The sequence below is a fragment of the Drosophila innubila genome (genome assembly GCF_004354385.1).
Source record: "Drosophila innubila isolate TH190305 chromosome 3L unlocalized genomic scaffold, UK_Dinn_1.0 0_D_3L, whole genome shotgun sequence".
NCBI lineage: Eukaryota > Metazoa > Arthropoda > Insecta > Diptera > Drosophilidae > Drosophila > Drosophila innubila.
Window position 1 is genome coordinate 16,197,172 of NW_022995376.1, and position 18,196 is coordinate 16,215,367.

An 18,196-nucleotide genomic window follows, 5' to 3' on the forward strand; every position below is an offset into this window, starting at 1 on the left:
GCAGAAAAGTGAAATTGAAAGTGCTCGAAGAAGTGATAGGATTTTGCATAATGAAGAAGACTGATTATAGTAAATTGGGAGTTAATAAAAATGGAGCCATACCAGAGGGCGTTATTAACAGAAAACCGTAAAGATAACCAAGAAAATGATATACAAAGTATGGGGTATTCAAAAAATGTAACATTAAAAAACATTTTATCATTTTTTTTGTCGAACTAAATATTTTTAATGCTGTTTTTCAATAAATTAACTCCTATTCCAGATCTAAAGATTTTAAGTAAAAAACTGTGACGTAAACTTGGAATTAAAAAATTAAACGATAATGCCTGAGATCTTAGGAGAGAGTCTCAATAACTTTTCACTTCGAGTAACTCTGTGCGAATTCTTGTACTTAGAGCACAAATATTATTTTAACACATCGTACAACAGTTTCTACAAGAAAATTTTCGCTTAACGAAAACTCACACACACACACAATTATAGAGTGGGAATTTGGAACTGTCCAAGTCATTTGCATAGCAACTTTAGCAGCCAGCGGCCTGGCAGTGTCCATTAAGAATGCAATTTGCTAAAATCGCCGGGAGGCTGACAAATGGTTGCAACGTCTGATCGGGGGGTTGAAGAGACAGGAGGAGGACGGGGGGGAGAGCATATGTAGCAAATGCTGTTGGAGAGTTGTTGAACAGTGTGTCGAGGGGTCCACTTGATGGCTTGTTTATTAATTTGTCAAGACTTTTTGGGCTGTGCGCCAAAACTGATGGGAGAAATTGCAGCAGGCAGCAGGTGAAAATGTGAGAATGATCAAAAGCCCGTTAGAAGCAACAGCAACAACAACCAAGACAACAAATTGCTGGCAGTTAGGCAGGTCGACAGGTAGGCAGTCAGGTAGGAAAGTAAGTCAACGATTTGTGTGTGTGTGAAGAACTTGATGATTTGGTGTGCCAAAAAAATCAAGTAAATAAAAAAAAAGAGTTGCATTCGGAAGTTTCACTTGACCAGTGACTTTCCCAAATGGGAAATGTCAATTGGTGGGACACATGGCGCCGTCGAATTACGTGGGAGACGCTGTCTACTAAATTACATGATATAAATTTCATTTGCAGCTAATGGAAAACAACAACGACAAGCAGCCAAAAATTGTTGCAAGCAGTCCACATTTCACGTACGGCGACTGACCATAGGAGACTAGACAGCAGACAGTAGCCAAATGACGATGCCAAACTCCTCCTCTGTCTCCGCTTCCTACTTCTTCTTTTTCAATTCCATCTACACCTCCATCTTTGCCAGCTGTGTTAACTCCGCCTCCGCATTCCATTTTGGCCATTGCATGTTAAGTCAGTTGTTGCTTCTGTTTCAGCGCCATGGAGACAAGTGAATGTGGACGCTGCGGACTATGAAGACAACACCCGCATTGATTTGACTTTAGGCTCACTCTCCACTCTCCGCTCTTCAACTGTCTTCGCTCTCAACTCTCTTTTCATTATCTGCCTCAACATTTGACTTACAACATCTCCTCCCACTTCTCTATCCTTAGTCATTTCTCCATGTCTCTCAACTTTAATGAGTTGATTTTTACTGTCTGTCTCGTCTGCTGTAGTTGTTGTAGTTGTTGTTGCTATTATTGGAAAATTGCAGTTGGGGCCAAGGTGAAAAGTCCATCGTCTGGGGGTTAGCTTAATGTTAATGTTAATGTTAATGACGTTTTTAAGCGACATCATGACTTGAAGCTCAAGTAGCTGTTGATTGTTGTTTTAGTTGATGCCCAATGTTGTTGCTGTAATTGTTGTTGTTGCGATTGCATTTCCAGGCAATTTAATTAATTTGGCAGGCTGTCTCAACTGTTATTTGCACAAGGTGCTCATTTAAAGCGGAGCAAGTGCAACAAGCACAAATTAAGCAACAAAGCGGCCAAAGAGAAAGATTAAGATTATGGGTCTTATAATTAATAAGCTAAACTATTTTCGATTAAAAAAAGCAGTTTTAATCAAAACATTTTAAATAAAGTATATAATAATTAATTTATAATCCAAACAAATATTTTTATAAGCCTACTACCTTACATATATTTTTAGTGTTACAACTGCGCTTCCCTATTTATAACCAAAAGTAATCAGTCTAAAATGACCTCAATTTCAAGCCATAATAATGCACAATTGACAGTCTATCCCACTATGGGGAATCTCTGAGCTACTTTCAAGTAAATTCCCACAGTTTAGCATAGAGAAGACAAGCCTAACATACTTTAAGGTACATATACGATCTTATAGTATATTTCTCATATTTACAAACAATCAAATTTGTGCAACAATATAATGATGAGTTGCCTGGCAACCCTCTCTCTCTCTCTCTCCCTAGGGGCCTACGTTGTGCGTTTTGTTGTTAACTACAAAATTCGAATTAAGGAAACGCCCGACACAAACTCAAAGCCAACTGACATAATTCCCAAGGAAAATGTTAATGTGCAATAAGCTACAGTTGCCTCAATTGGCTTGAAAACCAGTTTAAAACAACAATAACAGCAACTGCAAACTAAATACTTAATAAAAACAACTAAAATTAAGTTAAATGTAGGTAGAGAAAAACTTGAAAAAAAACCTGGAAGGGGAAACCTTTCCTGATTGCCATTCCCAGGTAAAAATACCAAAAGAAAAAAGTTGGTCAGTGAAAATGAATTTCCTTTTTGGGCTTGACGAGAAAAAAGTTAATGTGTGGAGTGTGTAAAGGATGCAAATGCCGATAAAATCATTAAAGTTTAATAGCAAAAATCTGAAAATTTCACAGCGTAACTTTAGCTCTCTTTCACTCTCTCTTCTACTGTGTGTCTGTGTTTCTATCTTTATCTCTGCATCCTCTATTTGCCCACGCATGCTCAGGCGCCTAATGGAGACTTTAATTTGAATGCGCCGACAGCAAATTCCCCTCCTCCTGCTCCATTTTGCTCTTGCTTTAATGTGGCGCTTCAATTGTGTTTAATGGTCACGTTTCCAGCTCTCCCTCCCTCCCTCTCACTCTTCTTTCTATACTGCCACTGCACTTTCCGTTCAACTGTCGCAACTTTGTTTACTGTGCGAGTTTTTTATTTATGTGGCCTGTCGCCATTGGGGGGGCCATTTCATGAGCTCATTGCGCGCACGCACGCCTCCACATTAAAAGACTAAGAGGGAGAGAGATACCCCCTCTGGCTATTTGTATCCCCTTGGCACACTCACTCATTCCCCTCCCTTGTGCCGTCATATACAAAGTTGCAATTAAAACGCGTGCAGTTCCCTTGTAAAACGCCAGTGGAGCGTGGAGTGGACGCCACTTCCAAGTCCACGGGCCAAGTTATTTCAAGTTGCCTCAACAAATGCTGCAATTTGATTTACGAGTCAATTGGAAGCTGTTCACCCCTCTCAACTCCTCCTTTAGTTAAACAGTTGATTTTTGTTCGAATGTTTTATTTGTTTATGTTTTTTGTTTGTTACTCAATATCATTTCATATTTTTTAATAAATCATATGTGGAAACTCGCTTTGCCCCTCTTCAGGGTCGTTCCATTTGGCGTCCAGCGCACTTGGCACACAATTAGCATATGAATTTTGTCTGTTTAACTTTAAGGTCTTCAAATGTCGTTTGAAATTTCATTCACAGCAACAATTTTAATGGGCTTGGCTTTATAACATCATAGCACGCGCAGCAAAAGATGGTTAAACTGAGAAGGGAGACAGAGAGACAGACACCTTGGCTCAAAGAATCTTAACTCCATGCCTGACCTTAGCATTAAACTGTGTAATCAGTTGTAGATCGTTCTCATTAACGTTAAGTGATATAGAACATAAAGGTTAAGCAACACAACTTGATAATTAATTCTTTAGAAACAGTGTTGCAATACTTCATGAGCATGGATCATGTTTGGGTATTTTTATAGATAAATAATGAAATATATGCGTGACTCAACTTTAGATTAGGAACTGTTAATGTTTTAAGATTACACTTATATTTAGCAAACACTATCACAGCTTGCAACACTGTTTCTGAACTTCTTACGCCTCTATTAAATTTTTTTTAGCGATGCGTATAGTTTTCACTTGGAAAGCACCTGCTAAAAGTCAAACTAAAACACATCCATCAACACCTTGTGTCACAGCTCAGGTTATACGGTTACCTGTCAGTCTACAAGTCACATTTCTTAGCTCAAAGCCCATGCAGATAAAATCCAACCCAACTTTCCAATGACCCCATTATCCATACCACAAAGTGCGACTTCAATTCCGTTTGCACCTTACCTGGTGCGAAACCTACACACATACACTTGTTTTCTTAACCCATTTATTTCGATTGAGTGAGCCAAAGGGACACGCACATATTCATAAGCCATAAGTAAGAGCCTATTCAATGGGAGCAAAAGAGAAAGAGAGAGAGGGAGGGTGGAGACTTGACACATAAATCTTTTTAATTGCCTCACGCAACTTGAGACTCTCCAAAAGTCGAAAAGGTGTCTTGCGAGCAGCTATTAATTAAAGCAAGCAACTCAAATTAACTTAATGCTTTATCTTCCAATCAGAAAAGCGCCGTTGCATCATTAGCACTTTGCCAGCTGCCCCATAAGACTCAGATCTGAATCTGGCAAACAATTGAGCAACTTACTCGAATATATCATAAGAGTCAGTCGTATGTAGATGATTAAGATAAAACCCACCTGTAATGAAATAAATATTAAGAAAAAGAACTTAAGCAAGGTGTGAATTTAAAAATTAAGTCTTAGTTGATAAAAGATAAAATGATTATGGTCAGTGTAATATCAGTAAACTAAACTATAAAGTTGTGACAATAAAATTTTGGCATAGGAAAAAATTAAAATTTAAAAATTTAGATTTACTTAAAATATTTCAAGTATAATTTCAATAATTGCTCAATTTTTATTTTTAGGAATAAGAAGGAAAATCTGATAAATTCCCATTAATCGATTTAACAAAATAGAAAGCTACATCGATCTAACAACATAATAGCACAATCAAATTGAGTAATTAAAACCGACAACTGTCACCTTTTTGATTACAAACCCGAGTTCGAGTTCTAATTGAATGCGGGGTGTAAGAGGGAGGCGTGTCTGGTGTTTACCTATGACCGTTAGATAAACATTGACAATGCTATCTATTTGCTTGGGTGTATAAATAACAGTAAATATTGTATCCATGACTGCCATCATCATGATGCACGCATTCACGCCCCGCTCGCTTCGCTCCAAACACACTCCAAAAAAGTTGCTGAATAATGGCCACGCCCCGACAGCCGACATATTAAAGCGTGTAATTAGTTTTGGATAGACAGATATGCAGCTGACAGTTGAGGGGAGTACGGGGTGGAGTCGACTAGACTCTGCATGGTGCATGCAGTTTTCTTGTTGATTGACTGACAGCCGACATTGTCAGTCGACGGAGCCACAGCCGGAGGTCAAGTGCAGCAGCAGCAAATGTTGTGGGAAATGGAAAATGGTTTCTGTTCTATTCTAGGCCTCCACCAATATTGTTACTGGCATTGTCATAGTGATATTCAATATATATGTTCATGGAAAACTTACGCTGCACTTGGTAGAACATTAAGACAGCCCATGACAGGGCCATGGGCCAAGTGCAATGTCTAGTTTTCCCTTTAGTCTTCCGCCTATGCTTTATTTATAAGTCTAGTGCATGCAAAGCTGAAATCAATAACAATTAGTTGGCAGTTGAATGGAGTGAGTAGGTGTCAGCGGGAGGAGTGTAAGTTGAAAGTTGAGCGATTTTAATGCACAAGTCACTCAAACGTCGTATAAAAGCGGCTTCAATGGCAAGGAACAGAGTTAATGGATGTTGAAGTAAATTTCTAAAACTCTTTATTATCACCTTATTAATACAAGATTTATCCGCAAAGAATTTACAATTTTTAAACCCATTTAATAGTCGAAAAAGTGCAATAAATAAACAATTAATAATTGAATTATAAATATTTTAAAGATATTGATTTTAAAATATATTTATTGTTTGTAAAACTATGACTTACAGTTTCCCTAAAAAGATTATTTTGTGGAGTTTTTTTTTTTTAATTTTATCTTTATCTTGAACTTTTAACTTTACAAAGAACACAGAGAAAATCTACATTTCCCCTAAGGAATGTGGCACAATTTCTTTTCTTTGTTTTTAATTTATCTTAATCCCACATAAATTTCAAATATTTAAGAATTAGACAAATATATATCCATCAAGCTTAACAATTAACTTTTAATTTCTTTCATTTCTTTTTCTTATTTAATCATTTGTATAGCAGTCACAGAAAACATTTGCCTGTCCCTTTTTCAAATTCGTTTAATTCTCACATATGACAAAGTTGGAAAACAACAGAGTTGAATTGAAAAAAAAAAATAAACTGAAATTTATGCGGGTTGCGCCGCCCCCGTATTAAATTGTTGTTCACACAACTATTGTTGTTGAATTAATTTTTTTTTATTTACTTTATTTGTTTCTCTCGTATTTTGTTGACAACTAATTGAATTTCGGGAAACGATTGCAAAGTTCTTGTCGCCCTTGGCTATGACATCATTCCCTGGCAGTTTGCCTGTGTCTTTTTCTTAATTTTTTTCCTTCGAATTTTTTGATTCATTCCCACAAAATTTTTAGGAGTGGCTGTCGTTGTTGACTTGTAACAAAATCCTGTGTCGAGCTCAAGTCATATTAAATTGTATTAGCAAATTTATTGCATTTGTTAACAGACATGACAACATTTTCAATTGCAACGCAACTGCAGCAAATAATCGTGAGAGGAGAACAAGGGGGATCTTAAAGCCACGCACTAGAAACCAGCTGGAAGCAGTACCCACCCACATGGCCACAAAGGGGCAGGTGGGGAGGGAGATAGGTAAATGGCGACAGCTTGACAGAAATGTCAAATTGGCAGGCACAAGAGGAAAAAAAAGCAGTTACAAAATTTGAATGAATGACTGGCAAATGGTGGGGCAATGAATGGATGAATCAGTGTGTGTGTGTGTGAGTGTGTGTGTGAGTGAATGTGTGAGTGAGTGCCTGTCGAAGTAGTCTTCTGGCCTATGCAAATGCATTTAGTCGATTGCCAATGCAATTGGCAAACAAGGAAGCAAAACGGCTGCCTGTCAATTGAAATGAAGGAGACGCCGGCGGCAACCAAAAGGTGGAGCAACTGAGATGCTGTTGCACCTACAGTGAGAGAGGGAGACATGCCGCCAGCTAGACGCCACAACAACGATGCGGCAAATAATTCCACATAATAACAACAACCACAACTCTTGTCTAAGCAGAAAAATTAATGAAAATGCAAATGGAAAACGACGTTGAACAAAATAAACGTTGCAGCAAATGGAGCTTAATTGTTCAGGTGGTCGGTTACTATAACTATCAGCCAGTTGGTCATTGAACTGGCAGCTACTCGTCTACCTGGACATGGGAATGGCAGAGGAGAATGCGTACATCCATAATTAGCGACACTCTATCTATAATGAACACCATGTGAAGACTCCCAAAAAAAATCTCATGACTGCAACAGCAACATATACGCTAAGAGCATTAACTGGTCAAGAGTCTGGGCGCGTCCCCTTAATGAGATCTCATTAATTTGATACGAAACTATCAAATTATGTTTTCTTCTAGCATGATAAATGAGCTTAGACCAAAATGCGGGTTTCTCAAAAGAAATGAAAAATATTTAAGCAATCAAAACATTGCGAGATCAATCATGAATGAAGTTCAATGTTAATTTGCTTGTCTTTAGAAATTAAATAAATGATCCCTCTACACGAGGTAAAAGTGTAGTGAAGAAAACATATTCAAGTCCCAAAAGTTATGATATCAAAAACACAAATGTGAAATCAATATAGTCAATATCTTTCGTTTAAGCCACTATATCAACTTGAAATGAAACAAGCGCGAATTGAAGATCTTCAATTCGAGCCTACTTCGTTTCAAGTGGATTTAGGATGTTTTTTTATTTCATTTGCTTGTGGTAATAGTTGAAATATTGAATGGCAAAGACAATAGCTACAAAATACATGTAGATAGTCAGGGCGCAGTGCAGCATATCGAGCAGGACCACAAACTCCAGACGCCCATGAATATACTGGGCATGGAAAGGCATTACTAGGAGAGAACAGCAAAACAGCGTTATGGCAAACACCAAGTTAAAGATATGATTCCCTACGAAGGTGATCAGTACGACGCATACAAACACAGTTACACCAAAGACAAAAGATACAAAATATACAAATAGATATCCAGGCAGCAGTTTTTGTGGGCACATAGCACCACAGGCATAGAGCATTCCAACTATCGCAAGCGAGCCTACGATAGAGGCAAGTACGCAGAGAACGGGAAATAAATGCATTACACAAGCTCCTGCCAAGATTACTAGAATCTGTACCCAGATCGTCATTATCCAATTAAGGACGACAATGTGTCGCGCTTGTGGAAAACAATTCAATATCATCAGCAAAGTGAATGCCAACAAGATCCACACAAAGTACGGCACAGGAACTGCAGGATAAATTGAGCATTTAGTGGCCGACATCACCAGCAAGATTATCGATGTAACCAATATGAAAATAACCGAATACATATAAACATGTTGTATGAATATTCGCAACGTTGCAGCGTCCACTATAACTACGACTTGCTCTCTTTCACGTTCCCTTTCCGGTTCAGGTGGCTGCTCCTGTATCCGGGTCCTATCCAAGAATTCTTTTAAGGACCGTGGTTGTTTATGCTGTTGTTGGCTATGCCGGTTCTGCTCTAGCCGCGGAGGATACATAATCTGTTGGAATATTATTCCTTCTAATTAAACTTTACGAATTTTGTGCAACGTTATACAAATTGGTAAATTTGTGTGTGTGTGTTTATTTAATGACATTTAAAACTAAGTTAATTTGTTCATTTATTACTTTATTTAATATCAGAAATTTTTGAAAATAAATTTAAAAATGAATGCAGGTCAAGGAGCTCTTAAAAATACCTCTTCAATCACATAAAGAACATATCTGGCCAGACATTTAAAACTAAGTTAATTTGTTCATTTATTACTTTATTTAATATCAGAAATTTTTGAAAATAAATTTAAAAAATGAATGCAAATGGAGCTCTTAAAAATACCTTTCCAATCACATAAAGAACATATCTGGCCAGACATCCACACTGGTCCGTTGAGGCCGTTTTTCAATGTCCTGTTCAATTTTGTCAAAGAGACCTTTTTTACGTCAACATATCCCTTAAGTAGACATAGAAAAAGTGGACATTAAGACATCGTATAATACTTTATTTAACCAATATCCGGAATCTGTCCACATCAAAAAACAAGGTACATGGTTTCCTACTTTTTTTTCGCTCTCTTCTAATAAATAAAACACTTGCACTTACTTAAATCCCAACTCAACTACCTAAACTTAATACCTTCTTATTAAATAAAAAATATCGGTTCATTTTTTTCGGAAAATATACATTTTCTATTGCTTTACGTTTGAGCGCATATAAGTTAACATATATTTATAACATTTCCGATCAATTCCTCACTTATCCAAACCCGAATTGGGTTTCATGGCAATGACGCACTCTTCCCCACAAGCAGCCAGGACAGTGCAGAGTAGATCCTTTCCATCGCCAAATTCGGTGCGTAGAAATCCGCCCAATTCACCCTCGGGCACCTTGAGATCCTCACGTATCTCGCCATTATCGGACATGAGAGTGACGAATCCATCGTCGCTTATGTCAGTCAATTGGTAATCCTCTCGCTTAACGTGTGGTACATCCATGTTGTGGGTCGAGGGGCAAATGTCCTCGTACTTCTTCTGGGTGAATATATCGATGCCAACGAGATGAACCTTGGCATGTCCATGTTTGCCCGTCTTCGAGGTGGACATGTCCACAATTTTACATGGACGCCCCTTGAGCATCACAAATCCATTTTTGCGCAATGCCGAGCATTGCATTGGAAATGTTTTCGATGCACCTGAATCGACGGCATCGAATTGAACCTCATCATCGTCGGCCATCGGAATAAAAGTCCTTTTCCTAGTTGTACTTTTGGAAAAATAAAATTATTATAAAAAGAGAATTCTGATTCTCGGTTCTACAGTGTGATAACCGAACTAATGCCAAGTGCCAAACTCTTGACAGTCAAACCAACGTCAACTTGTCTCAATTAATCGAATTTCGACTCATTTCTTCCAGAGTTTCCAACCTAAGCGGATTTCGAAAAGTTGTCAGCTTGTGAAATTGTAAAAAAAAATATTTGAAAACTCCCACAGAATTTATTTTAATATGCAGTTGAATAGCTGCGTGTAATTTGAGCTCACAATTTATATTTCCTATAGTCCAAACTTGGTTATACTCGTTAAATGACCGCAACAATCTACATACGATTATCATACGATAGTCATACGGCACATCCGGCCTCTCTATCTTTATCGCTGTCTCTGTTTCAACGATTGCATGGAGTGCGTGGGGCTTTCTTCTCTGATCTTTACGACGAACGTGCTCAAGTCGATAAAATATTCACAGAAACTCTTATTTTATAATTGAAAAAGTGTTGTGAAATATGCGAAACTGAATTCCTATTGGTTTAAAAATTTAATAAACAATATTTTAAGACTTTTTTATAGATAAGCAGAATTATCGTTGTTAATTTATAAACCAACTACCTATTTAACCATAAAAAACCACTGTTGAGTCGATGATTTTTGAAGGCATAAAACCATGTGTAAGTTGCAATGTTTTTGGTAAAAGTTTATCTAAAAAGTGCCAGAAGAGGGTGTGACGTTGACCGCAATGGTAATCAACGCAGCTTGCACTTTACGCACAACCAACAACAACAAGATGCAATAGCCGTGGGGGATTTACACACTTACACACACACAGACACACAGACACACATACACACATACACATACACTTACGCACAGCAGCCACAAAATGTGGGCCAATGACGTTGGCCAAGTTGGTCGTCCACTTAAGTAATTAAAGCCATGGAAATCAGTGCAAGGTGTGCATGAGAAATGTGAAATGGGGAAGAGACAGAGAGAGAGAGAGACGAAGTAAGTGGAGGAGAGAGTGCACAGCACTTGGCGCCACTTGTTGCACTGTTGATGCCACGCCTACATTTTGAACACGTCGAGTGGAAAATCAACTTCCAGGAAGAGATTGCTTGAGGATTAACCTAACAAGGTGTGTCAGATATGAAGACCTCAAACTGAACTCAAACATGTACATTTATTTGAGTGTTCTTTGATTTATGCTGTGGTAAGTACAGTCATACTTCTCTATATGAAAAATAATGGAGAACTGAGAATAGTTTTTTTAAAAAGAAAATTTTGGTATTCAAATTTAAAGATACATATTAAGAAATACAATTTAAAGTAGTGTCTTTTAGTGATTTCTATACAAAAAGGTTGCCTAAAGAGAATTAGGACTGTATTCTAACTATGATTTCTTACCATAATCTTTGGTTAAATTATCATAACTTATCAAACAGCTTTACATACCTGCAAATAAATTAAAAACCAATTAATTAATAAAGAAAATGTATTTCAAATTTTATTTTTAAAACTATTTTTTAAATTTTGATAATAGTAGAGAATTTTGCGAAACCCTACTCAGGAATTTTAGGCCATATTTTATAGTCTTAAAACCCCAATAAGTTGGCTAACATGAATTTGTCTATGCGGCTACCATAAATCATCATCAGACCCAACCCAAAAGCCACTTAACCTCCATTGCATCTAACGTCAATTGCTTGTGCGCAAGTTTTTCCGAGTTATGCGCAACATGGATAAAGCCAAAACGTAAACATAAATTGAGCTTAAACATTCGCAAAACTTATTAAGCCTGACAAATGTGACAATTGACGAATTGACTGTTGAGAGGCCTCCAGTTAAAGAGACGAGCAGACGGCTTTTTGTCTGTTAGTTAGTGGTTTAAACCTGGCCTAAAAGCAATTGCGGTTCGGTGGCTCAAATTGTATGCTTGTTGTTTGATGGCTTAAATGTTAAATTGGTTTAGTGTTGCTGCTGCTTTGCAAATGCTTCGCAGCGACATTAATTTGCAGTTTGTCAATATGGCCAAAGAACATGAAAACTCATTAAAACATGCTGCAGATAAGCGGCGACAACAGCAACAACAACGACAAGCAATAACAACAAGACAACCGGCAATAAGACGTGGCTATAATTCAGTTGACAGCACACAAATACACACAAACTGACACAGTCAACAATTTATTGACACTTTTAGACATTTGGCCAATTTACCCTATGTAAATGTTGGTAAAAGGAATTTTGCAATCTAAGCAAAATACTTAAACAAGTTCGAATCAATATATAACTTCTCTGGATTTTCCAATCTACATATACATTTTAAATACATTTGCGAGAAATGAATGACAATGTTTGATTACGTCAGTAAATAACTTTTCTAGATTGTAGTTTTGATAAGCACAATCGATTGACTCATAACAGGTAATTTAAGAACTAAATTCTTATCAATATAAGACATTCATATCGAATATGAGTATCTCAAGTTTTTGCAAGTTGGCTCTATTAATAGTTGATATCGTTCATATCTTATGACAATGCATACTTTTGTTGTATGTTTCTTTAATCTTATCGATCTATCGTTATTTTCTAAATTCTATAGAGTTCACTAGGGTACACACTTAACGATAATCTTTCCGTCTGTCTCTGACTGTTTGTGTTTTTGTTGTTATTGTTGTTGCATGTGGCAAGCAGGCGACACGTTTAAAAGTCGGCTGATGGATTGATGTGGCTTCACGTGCCCACAAAGTCCATATGTGAACTGCAAGCTGGCAAATGTTCTGCCAAAGTGAGTCACCACCAATATTGTCACACCCCTACCTCTCGCTTCCATCCCCTCCCATAAGCAACATTCAACACACTAAACAACAAACCCAACCCCTCGATAAATACGCGCTCAATGGCCGAATGAGCACAAAATTTAACCACATGCAGCACTCAGCGAAGAAAGAAACTAAAAGCGATACACTGGCATAAGGAGAAACATATATAGAAAGAGAGAAAAACAATAAAGAATGTATGTCTTTGGTACATCGAAGATTTGGTACCCTTGCAGAGTTCTACATACAAATTTCGACTGAATATCAAATTTAAAAGCTTTAGAAATAACATTTTATTTTTATTTAAAAAAAAAAATTCAGAAAATAACAAATCATTTTGGAATAAATCTACCATACCGTGACAAAATGAAAATACCCATTGCAAGAGTATAACAAGCGTTAAATGGAAGTGGCAACTGCACAAACAACAAACAGACAGAAGCTTCGTCCCTGAAAATATATCGATTTCGCTTTGGTTGTTGTTGTTGTCGTTGTCGTTGGTTGACTCCTCTTCGTTCGTGTTCCGATTGTCGCTTTGCCACCAAGAAAATGAAGAAGGCATTCACCTCATTTCCTGGACATGCGATAAACTGGACAAGCAGCTGCCCAGTCTGACTCTCAGTTGCCAGTTGCATTGGCAGTGGCAGTGGCAGTTCCACCTAATAGCTATTATGGGCGTTGTCAGATCAAGACAGCAAAAGATGAGGCAGAGGATCATTGCATAATCAAGTATTATTGTATGGGGAGCCGGCAATGCTTATCTTAATACGAATCTTTTTAACTTTCCTTCTCAAATTGCTACGCATTTATTTTAAAGCAAAACGCATCTTTTCAATTGATCTGTCGACTGTGAGTGATCTCATTATGTACGATTTAAGATAAATGAAAGTTCCTGCCAAGTCTTGAAATAAAATGATAAATATGAAAAGAATGAAAAAACGAGTCATAATCGTTATGAATGCAAAAAAAAGTCTTATCGTTATTAAAGTCAATATTATAGTACAGGTTTCTCTATGGGAATTAACTTAATACCGATCAGTTGAAATATTAAAATGAAAAATTAAATAGTTTGACTTGAAGTCAGCGACCTTATAGATAATTTATACATTTGAAAGTACTTTTTATGTTATTCCTATCCATTATAAGATCATTCGTGTTCTTTTGTGAATGTGCCCACCTTTTACTTGTTCAAATATTCCTTTCTCAAGCTCTCAACCGATCATCTCGTTGATATCTTTCTAATCAACTTGTCAAGAACAACATTGACTGCAGGCACTGTGAACAATCCCAAATGCCATTCTGTATAACCAAAGATCGGGTTAGAAGGATAATCATTATCAGTTAGCACATAATAACTGCAAAGTGGTCAACTTGAAGACTCATCCCCGGAGGCACTTTGGTGATTAGCGGCATCATAAATTGTGGACTTTATCTGTGCAGCATGATCTCCGCAAGACTTTTTTGCAACGACAAAAAAAAAAATGAAAATAAAACGAGTGAAGAGAAAATATTGCGTAACGGTTCTTCAGCCACCCAGCTGCTGGCCGTTGGACAATTTCCCAGCCAGCTTCCAGTTTTCCCAACTCACAAAAGCCATAAATGGCTAGCGCTAATTGCTTTGCTGTCCACAAAGTTGCAGCTTTTTTTTTTTGTTGCTGTTGTTTATGTTGTTATTGTTGTTGCACTTGGGCACATTATCGTTAGGCCACAATGTGCGCCTTTAGCACTTGAGCTCTTAGTTATATATATCTATCGTTGGCCAAATGCAAATATCAAGTCTCAGATATGCAATAATTCCAGTGATTGAACCTGGCATCAAGCATCCAGTGTGTCCACAGGGGAGGATTGGCAATCATCGATTGGACGATTGCTCGATTGCTGGATTGTTGGATTGTTGGATTGTTGATCGACCTGGGTTGGCCCTGGACGCCTGAGGCTCAACACTTTTGGAAAGTGCGCGATTGCATAAGTAGGACAGCGAGGCGTTCCTGCAACATGCAACCTGCTTCCAAAATTTGGGTTATACACTTTCTCAGTTCAGTTCAGAGCCAGGAAGCAATCATAACACAGCAATCTGTTATTATGTGTTTCTCTTTTCAATAATTTATGCGCAGAACTTTTGATTTTATGTTAAGAATTTGTGACCCATTTACACGCTTCATTCTCACGATTGAGTTCTCCTCGCTTTTCCGTTTAAAAATGCAATTTAAATGTCAGAAAATGTCACAGAGATCGCAGCTATGTGGCTATTTTATGTGTCCCCTGATACATTAACCCGCCCATCGCCCACTCTTCCCCGTCTGCTTCCCCTTGCCACACTTGATTAAGTTGTGAACAAATATGTCTCATTCTTAGCCTTTTTGGAGCTGCTAAAAGCAACACGTTAACAAATGCAATTAAATTCTTTTGTAACTCAAGTTGAGTTTGTCGTTTTGTTTGTTGTTTTTTTTTTTTTATAGTGCTCCACCCATTGCAAGTGATTTTTTCTGGGTGTGGCTTTTTCTTGTGAATTGAATTGAGACATTAAAAACTTTTGCAATTGAATTTGAAAATTGAAAACTCTGGCATTGCAATTTAAGAACACCAAATAAATAATTAAGCCGAGAGTTGTCACTGGAGGTTAAAGGGCAAAATACTGTAGATTCATTAAGTGAATTAGAATTTGAACTAAGCAAATAATTCTAAAATAACAAAAGTTAGGAAAAATTGAGTAAAAAATAGAATCGCGGAACATATAAAGTTTATTGAAATCGATTATAATCTACATCTTATCTTGACGATATAAAAGAATCAAACATAAACATTTAATGTAAGTATTTTTTAGAAAGTAGAAATTTAAACAAAGAGGCTATAAAAACACTAATAGAGGGATAGGCAGATAATTAGTTAAGAGTTTATTAATTTTATTATTTATATTTAACAATAAAAAAAAAAAGCGACAAGCGGAAAGTCATTTGGACAGCCTTAATTTCCCGTCTTAAAATGTTTTTCTCTATATTTATTATTTTCTACAACACTTACAAATTTGCATATTGAAAGCAAGCATAAAACATGAGAATTAAGTGTGGACATGAGACCGATCCTTGACTTTTAAACGAGTGTAATGGATAATGGATAATCCATTTCAATAGCCCACTTGCCACAAGATTGAATGCCTCATTTAAACGATTTATGGGCTGTGAATGTCTGGTGAAAATGGTTTTTGTTTTTGCTTGTTGTTGTTTTATTATTATTGTTATTATTTTGGTTGTTTGCTGGTCAATCCGTTAAAAGGATAATCACCGCACGGTCGCAGCATGAAAAATGAATGCTGAACCCTCGCAGCGAAGTCTCCACCTGAAACAACGCGTCCTCCCCCCCTCTTTCAGCCCTCGATTCACACGTTTGCGCAATTTGTGGCATGCAAACTTTCACATGGCGGACAGGCAAATTAACAGCAACAATAACAACAACAATAAAGTGCATTTACGACAACAAAATGCCCCAAAACACCCACAAACTATAGACGCAAAGTTGGCCTATACCAACTAGGTCCCAGCCAAATGAAAGTGAAGTGAAGTGAAGAATTGATGGACATGGTGTGTTGACTCCATTTCCAACAACAACTACAACTTTAGCTCCTACTCCTAGTTAGCTCCAGTTTAGGCCCAGTTAAGGAGGCGGGCACACATTCACATGACAAAGCAGGCAAACAAATGCGCAAACTCAAGTCGACTTTTAATTTATGATTCAGCTGCAGGAGCTATCGATGATTACAGTAAAGATAACTATCGAAGCGTAACGCCCTGTCGCCGTTTCAAACTTCCGAACTCGAAGCCTGGCTATTGAATCTTCTCCTCCCCTTCATTCAGAGTTGATCGCGCGATAAAGCAGTGCTCATATGGCAACCAGAAGGTGGACTGCCCAGGATCGAGCCCACATTTTGTTATCGCTTTGTGACTCTAATGCAGCCATCGTCGAATGTTGCCTCGTCGCAGTCGTCTGATTTGCTTAATTGCATAAATTTTTATTTGCTCGAGTCGATGGTGCATGCGATATGCAAATGCCTAGCTCAAGATACCCACAAAAGCCCACGGGCAGCTGCCGAAAAAAAGCGAAAAGTCGCGCATTAAATCACACACATAGAAATTGTAGCAGGAGCTGCATAGCAAAAGTCAGACCAAGAGCCAGACTCCACCATGACGTTGCCTCTATGACGATGGCAACAGCGACTTTCGCTGCCTTGGAAATGCCCAAAAAAATGCAAGAAAAGCAGTCGGAAAAAGATCAAATCAAATAGCTGCAAAGTGAATACCCTACAGGAATTATTGCAGAAAATATTACAGAAACATTAAACCCAATTTTTAGAAAAATGCAAGGGACCTAAGAATAAAGTAAATATATTAAGAATCCATTCAACTTCAGGATATATATATCACACACTGCAAAGTCTATTACTATAAAATATCATTATCTTTTATACATTTCTATAAACTTATCATCCCATACTAATATATTTCATATTTACAGAGTATACAAAAATCCCAAAAAAAACTAAATCGAAATGTTTAAGTCCGACATAAAGAAATTCTTCATAGCGTGTGAATAACAGCAAATGCCACAAAAATAAAAACAAGCAATAACTACAACAACAAGAAAATCAGCTGATCTTTAGTTTTTTTTTTCGATTCCAAATTTGACAGTCAGCTTTTGTTAGTCGTTGCATCCTACAAATATTCATGTGGGAATTCAGAAAATTTGCAAGTTGGACCCGGGCCAGGGCCAATGTTGTGTCTCTTTGCGGCCTCACAAAGGTCATATATATTTGGACTTTTACTTTTATTTCGAACATTTTTGTGGCGAGGATTTCAGTTTTATGCCCGATACTTAAGAGGAATTTTAGTATTATATGTACTTCATTGTAAGTTATTAAAAATGGGAAAGTGCATCAATTAAAATAGACACAAGGTATTTACCTTTTGCTATAAATAATTGTTAAAACAGTTGTAGATAATCGATTACCAACGATAAATCAATTATGCGAAGCTAATGATACTTTTTCAGCTTTTCGATGATTATTTTTTTAATGAAAAGTTTGGTCTATAAATTAATTTAAATTTATGAACAATTGTAAAATCAAATCTCAATAAATAAATTTTCCTATCTAATCACATCTTTAACTGTAATCCAATATTCAATCTCACTCTTTACACTTACCAAGTGTTAACCTCACACTTCAGGTGTTATCTTTAAGTAGAAGAATCGTGAATAATTTGTGAGCTCATTAAATGAATTCTTTCTCATAAACTTCAACTCCTGCTTCTTCAGCATTTACTGCAACT

General features: G+C 37.1%; 3 protein-coding genes across 3 annotated transcripts in view; all 3 read right to left on the minus strand.

Annotated features, from left to right (window-relative positions):
* Positions 1 to 18,196, minus strand: part of LOC117786499 (putative uncharacterized protein DDB_G0271606) — a 137,626-nt gene that overhangs the window by 110,533 nt on the left and 8,897 nt on the right. The gene's annotated exons all lie outside the window — the stretch shown is intronic.
* Positions 8,217 to 8,896, minus strand: LOC117786500. The gene is made up of 2 exons (XM_034624798.1): positions 8,400 to 8,896; positions 8,217 to 8,320 (listed from the first exon to the last, which is right to left on the minus strand). The coding sequence occupies exons 1-2, from the start codon at positions 8,784 to 8,786 to the stop codon at positions 8,306 to 8,308; spliced, it is 402 nt and encodes a 133-aa protein (XP_034480689.1). The 5' UTR covers positions 8,787 to 8,896; the 3' UTR covers positions 8,217 to 8,305.
* Positions 9,523 to 10,091, minus strand: LOC117786501 (eukaryotic translation initiation factor 5A-like). Its single transcript, XM_034624799.1, has one exon. The coding sequence runs from the start codon at positions 10,018 to 10,020 to the stop codon at positions 9,538 to 9,540; it is 483 nt and encodes a 160-aa protein (XP_034480690.1). The 5' UTR covers positions 10,021 to 10,091; the 3' UTR covers positions 9,523 to 9,537.

Excerpts from the sequence above, each read along its gene's own strand:
- LOC117786500 (XM_034624798.1), bottom strand. The coding sequence starts at position 8,786 with ATGTATCCTCCGCGGCTAGAGCAGAACCGGCATAGCCAACAACAGCAT.
- LOC117786501 (XM_034624799.1), bottom strand. The coding sequence starts at position 10,020 with ATGGCCGACGATGATGAGGTTCAATTCGATGCCGTCGATTCAGGTGCA.